This window comes from Populus nigra, chromosome 12, assembly GCF_951802175.1.
Source record: "Populus nigra chromosome 12, ddPopNigr1.1, whole genome shotgun sequence".
Lineage (NCBI taxonomy): Eukaryota > Viridiplantae > Streptophyta > Magnoliopsida > Malpighiales > Salicaceae > Populus > Populus nigra.
This window is the reverse complement of record NC_084863.1, coordinates 4,238,953-4,245,026: the sequence shown is the minus strand read 5'-3', so window position 1 is coordinate 4,245,026 and position 6,074 is coordinate 4,238,953. Positions and strand designations below refer to the sequence as shown.

General features: G+C 32.4%; 1 protein-coding gene across 4 annotated transcripts; it reads right to left on the bottom strand.

Moving 5' to 3' along the window:
• On the bottom strand, positions 1-5,025 carry LOC133670012 (binding partner of ACD11 1-like). 4 transcript variants are annotated; one of them, XM_062090400.1, is made up of 8 exons: positions 4,865-5,025; positions 4,662-4,765; positions 4,289-4,364; positions 3,597-3,668; positions 3,451-3,516; positions 2,652-2,995; positions 1,600-1,723; positions 1-364 (listed from the first exon to the last, which is right to left on the bottom strand). In XM_062090400.1, exons 1-8 carry the CDS (start codon positions 4,868-4,870, stop codon positions 344-346), a joined length of 813 nt encoding a protein of 270 aa, XP_061946384.1. In that variant the 5' UTR covers positions 4,871-5,025; the 3' UTR covers positions 1-343. The 4 variants fall into 4 exon arrangements, with proteins under 4 accessions (XP_061946384.1, XP_061946386.1, XP_061946385.1 ...); XM_062090402.1 differs by having other exon boundaries at positions 2,652-2,992; XM_062090401.1 differs by lacking the exon at positions 4,865-5,025 and having other exon boundaries at positions 4,662-4,771.
• Positions 5,026-6,074: the final 1,049 nt, after the last annotated feature.

Here is a 6,074-nt window from a genome sequence, read left to right as displayed (position 1 = left end):
TTGGCAACAGGAAGTGGTAGCCTCTTGGTGAATTTTCATTGACTTAGAAACAATGTTGCAAACTACAAAATTACAAGGATGCCATAGGCTATAATAATACCCTAGGAACCAAAGAATATTGAAAAATATGCAAGTATTGAATTGAATCGACACACATGAATCAAACCATAGAAGAATGCATAAAGGGAACACTGCACAAATTACTCTCATTCTTCACCAAGCCAGCAACTCCGAATTCAATAAATCCTGTTCTCCAAATTTGATGATTGGAGCACCATAGCAGTTAAATGCATGCAGCAAAACGTTTGATGAAGCAACTTTCAGCTGACACTGAATTTCTGTCTCATACAGCGATCGGAGATTCCTGCAATTCACAAAACAAGGAAAATTATCGCTTCAAAAACAGAAAACCAAGTCAAGGCGTAATTAATCAACTTTTTTACATGGCATTAGCGCCAACATTTCTTGCACTAGTAAACAAGAGGTGAATCCATACAAAGATCCCTTGAAATATGACATTTGGATGGAGAAACATTATTCTTTTGGAGTTTGAATTAACATCCTCTACTATGGGAAGCTATTAATAGAACCCTTTGTTACCTTCTATCCATTTTCTTTGATAAAGCGAGTTTTTTTTTTTTTTCAATAGCTTCTACTTTTCAAAATGTTTTTTTGTTGTCTGAAAAGGCATATTGATGTTTTTTTTTTTGTTGTTTTTAAATGGTTTTGATGAGCGAATATTAAAAAATAAAAAAGTATATATATAAAAAACATCATTTTAATACATTATCAATTAAAGGAAACTTTTCAAAAATACCATTCACCATAATATCAAACACGCAAAATCTCATGTGCTATTCACGTGTTACACAATTAACACCTAAAACTTCTAACCCAGCAGCCCACCTCTCTATTTTTCCTAATTATAAGACAATTTTGCCATAAAAGATTAAAAGGAACCGATTCAAAGACAAAACAATGGAAGCACAGAGAAAAGAGACAAAGGGTGCCTGGCAATGTAATCTATAGAGCTTAGATAATTTATTTATTTTTTATTCTGCGGACTCTTTTGGCTTTCAATCAAAATCTCTCCATTTGTTGTTGCCTATACAATCCATTTTCTTGGGATTTTAACAGAAAATCTAAGCAGTCCCTTATTATTTTCAAACCCCCAACCTCACTATCTCTTTAGTGTCTTCCTCGTATTCTTTTTGTTATTTCTTTGTTCTACTTCTTTTTTCTACCAGGGATGCTTTTGGGTGTCACTCTCCCTTGCTTTTATATTGATGTTTCTTACTTTTGGGTTTTAGCGTATCAGTTACTCTTCTATCTCTCAATACTTCAATTTGACAATTAATTTATCCTCGACAGTGCCAAGACCACTAATAATAATAAAGCCAAAGGACAATTCTGTCACCCTAAGCACATAAATGGCTTCATGGCCTTTTGTCATCAGGATGAACCCATCATAAGTTCTAATTTACAGTGATACTGAACTCTAAAGAAAATACATCTTATGATCATTATATATGAATAAATATATAAATAAATGATTTTCAATGTCCATCTGATAATATTAGCTCCAAGAGTAGAACCTACCTTAGCAGTCAAATTCGAAACAGCCAAATTGAACTTTGCTCTTGTTTTTGTACCAGCAACCTGCCCAGCCTTCGCTACCTTGCTAAAGGCACCATTTAGCCATGCTGTCCCAGCACTCACATACCTGTACCAAGTCAAAACAGAACTCGAATGTTACATTTTTTTGGTGTTGATTCACTTTTCCAAGTGCATAATTAAAACCAAAATCAAATGCCAAAGTATAATATTGTTGTGAAAATTAATGCACTTCAAATAGAGAAGCCAAAACTTGTTTAGATGATGATGATGATTAGGCTGAGGTTGATGATATAAGGAGGATATCAAAGATGACATTATATTCAATGTCAGTCCATTGTCTCTTCTAAACAGAGGTTGGTGAAGAAAAACAAGAGGGGTCGACACTGGATCAATTTTCAGGGTCATCTGATCCAAATTGCAAGAAAATTCTGTGTATTTTCTTAAAAAGGTTAGGTTCTACCCAGAGATTAATCTCATTAAGGATCCATTAGAATTAAAAAAGAGTAATTGATTGGATCTAAATGTGTGCAATAAATATGCAAAATACATCCTAAAATAAAATTCCTAGAGATATAGATGATGTGTTCTGTTGAAATAGGAAAACAAAAGCAAATTCATTTAGGCCAAAAAGAGCTCACTCACTTGCTCAGTCATGAAAAAAATATCTATAGTAGTTGCCAGTTTAATACTCCTACGTGTTCTACATCATCGCAAAGATTAGGGAATCATGCATTGTGTGAAAAAAGAAAATCATGATGCATTTTATAAGTCACGCCACCAGAGATGAAATTACTATTCCAAAACTTTCCTCCACATCTTCCACAATATTCAGCTTTAGATACAGAAAAAACAGAATTGTTGAAGTACATTTCTTCTAATATCCATTATTTGAAACATCCAGAAACAAGGGGCAGGGATTCATCCCACAAGGGTGGAAAAAAACAGAAATAATTACATCAACCAATCCCATTCATACAAAATGCTAGTATCAAATCGAGGAACTAGAGAATATAATCTCAAGGAAGAGATTCTACCTGCTTGATTTTACAGCTGATCCTGTGTCATTTATCTTCCTTTCAGCTGCAAATATCGCTGCCATTGTTTTATCCGATACATGAAGCCTTTGGTCAACAGACTTCACTTTCTCGTTAACTACCGAAATTCCAACAGTCAATTTCTCTGTTAGCCCAACTCTTCGATCAAATGAAATTACCTTCTCAGATGCATTGGCACTCAAGCGATGTTTCTCATCAAATGCCTTGGCCTTATTCATTGCATCTTGGCCAATAGCTGAACCTTTTGCTAGCATACTTGTGACAACTTCTTGTGCTCTACTGACATAGACTCTTCCGCTGCCTGAAGGGCTAGTTTTCCCCTGCTGAGAGAGACAGGACAGACTTAAAACAATAAAGTTGAAAGCTAAGATTTGAAGCCCTAAACCACTATACAAGAACTAAGGGTACCTTAAATACTCAAAGTCACTATGTTTTAAAATTAATAAACAGACCCATGTTGAGACAAATATGCAGGTCACAAACCACCTATCACCCTAAAGCACAAGTAAAATGGCTCCTGGTGAATGAAGACAAATAAGGTAAGAATAGTGAGGATAAAGATTCATCTCGCTCAACTATAAAAGATAAGCATGTAGCAACTAGGTGTTTTCAGTATTTAATCAATTTCATTAGCAAATATAAGACAATAATCACAAATATAATTTCTCTATAGCAGCAAAGTTTTTCTAGTTATGAAAAGTCTCTCACATCCACCATAAAATAGATGGATACATCTAAGAATACTCCAAGTAAGATTAGCACTGGTGATTTTGACTACCTCAACATTTGATGAGAAGTCTTCAGAAGGAACTACATGTATAGCGATGTCCATATTCCTTACTTCCTGCATAAATTGCACTTGAGAACATAAATATTTTGCAAAATCATTTGAAAGAGATTTGAATAACTTGATAGTGGAAAAACCTGTGGCTCATGATTTGGTACATAATTTTCCACAGGAGTTATAGCCACTATCTGGTCAACTATAGTTGCTCCCTGCATCACAAACACACAAATTATACTCTACAGATTAATTATGCCAATTGAGAGGGTTAGCCAATTGCAAGCTTAAGACCCAAAAATATTCCTTTCCAAAATACATTATGCTACATAAACAAATTTTATGGAACTTGGCATTTCAAAAGGGGTCATTTACATTCCATCAAATGAATCGCAGGCCAATTTAGTAAGAGAACAACAATTTATTGTAGCAACAGTCAACTTCTTCTACTCCACAATACAATCAGCATGAACAGATAGCCTGTCTCGCCCTCTTTTTCCTGTGCTACTTAGCTTCCACCCTTTCCTTTCCAGAGATATATTCTTCTTTTATTACAATGGAGAAGATGAAATAAGACTGACTAGCACTTTCTACTTTTCAAAACAAAAGTCTTTCTTGAGGAAAAATCAAAATGAACATCAACAGAAGTTCAGATCAGCTTATCTAGATATTTCTAATAATTAATACATCATTAAAAAAAATAAAAAAAAACAATTCTTCGAATTACAGAAATTAAAGTGCATCTCATAACTCATCTGATTATCAACTGGGAAATACAAGGTAAAATTTAAAAATAACAACAACAACAACAAAACAAGAAAACAAGTGAACCCACCGATAACAACAAGGCAATTTCAAGTGCTTTAGGATCTTTGAAGGTAACAAATGCAGTCTTTGATTGCCCATTGTCACTGCATCCAAAAACCACATGTTCAATTAAGCAAACATAACAGTCAAATAACTCAGCTTCACTCGTTTTCGTATCTTAACTAGAAAAACCAGAAATAAATTCCGCATAATGATGTCACTTTCCTTCATTTTTTCTTGACAGAAGTCTCAAAAACTAGAAAAATAAAAAACCACTCAAGAAACACTAATACTACACTGAAATAACATAAAAATCCAAAAACCCAAGATCCAGTTTTCCACAACTTTCCAGTTTCGTTCATTTCTCAGCAAGCAAACACACCAAAAAAAAAGAGTAGTACCGTTGGATGTGAATGTTTTCGATTTCGCCAGAGAAGGAGAAGAACTCGTGAACTTCTCTCTCACTAGCAAGATCTGATACATTCCTCACTTCTACTGTTCTTGTCTGCATACAAAAAGCAATTTCATAGAAAGAAAAACACTGAAATAGGATTCTGTTCTTTTTCTCACTGATTCAAGAAACTTTAACTTAAAACTAACCAACCTGCATTGCTGTAGCAAGCTTGTTTCTCTTCAGTTTTTAGCAGCTCGAGAGAGAGACAAGGAGAGAGGGAGATTTAACTATAAAGAAGCCAGACACCTGACAGGAAAGAACAACAAGTGCAGGGAGAGAGAGGGAGAGAGAGAGAGAGAGAGAGTTGTAGCAGTTTCATTATTTATTTGCCCTTAATGTTTCTTATATTCACATATCCATCACATTGCCCATTTTGCCCTTTAATATTTATTTTTTTATCTGCAATTTTATGATTTTTTAGTTTGAGTTACAGTTTAATGGATGCTTTGAGTACCTTTCAGCGGTAGTTGGGTGTGTTATGATAAATGTGTGCTGGTAGAACATGGCTTGTGTGACATAGTAATGAAAGTTTATTGTGGTAACTTTAAAATCATTATTTTTATTTATTAATCTTTTTTACATTCTCTTTTTTATCCCATATGTTGCATTTCACTTTTGAAATCTCAACATTATATAAAGAATATTGTTTTTCATTATTAACTGTTTTTTATTTTAAAATAAAAAATTACAAGAAGAAATTAAAATCTACTAGGTTATCCTTTATTTCGATCTTAAAAAATAATTTTAGATCGATTTATATATTAATTAAGATTTTTTTATATTCCATATTAGTATGATATATTAAGATAAATAATAAATTATCAAATATTTAAATTTTAAAAATTAAAAATTAAAAAATAGAATAAAACACAACCAATCTGAAAGTTAAACCTACTACTAAAAAAATATAAAATCTTATCTTTTTTTTATTCTTTATATTGTCAAGAATGTCCATATTCGACTCTCTTCACGACTCTTTTTTCACTTTATTATAATCAATTATTACACATGTAATCTTTATTTTGGCTTTGCAAATCTTTTAATGGCTATGTATTATTTTCAGTATTTAATACAATTTTATATTCTATCAAATTAAAGACTAAATTTAAAATCTTTTGAGAGGGTTAAGAATTTCAAATTGAAATTATGTAATATAGCGATACACTACAAAATAATAATATTAAATGTTGAAAATACAAGGTTTAATGGCTATAGAAAACAATAAATAAGGGAAAAGGTTGAAAATAAACCACAAAAATTGGAATGGGAATAGCTTGACAAAGTTTTTAAGATGAATAGTATGGATTGATATTGTGATTGCGGTTATTTTTTTAAGTGTTTTTCACTTATAAATATATTA

Excerpts from the sequence above, each read along its gene's own strand:
- LOC133670012 (XM_062090400.1), bottom strand. Across the intron at positions 3,517-3,596 it reads TACCAAATCATGAGCCACAG|GAAGTAAGGAATATGGACAT; the intron begins GTTTTTCCACTA and ends CAATTTATGCAG. Across the intron at positions 1,724-2,651 it reads TCAGCTGTAAAATCAAGCAG|GTATGTGAGTGCTGGGACAG; the intron begins GTAGAATCTCTT and ends GACTTGGTACAG.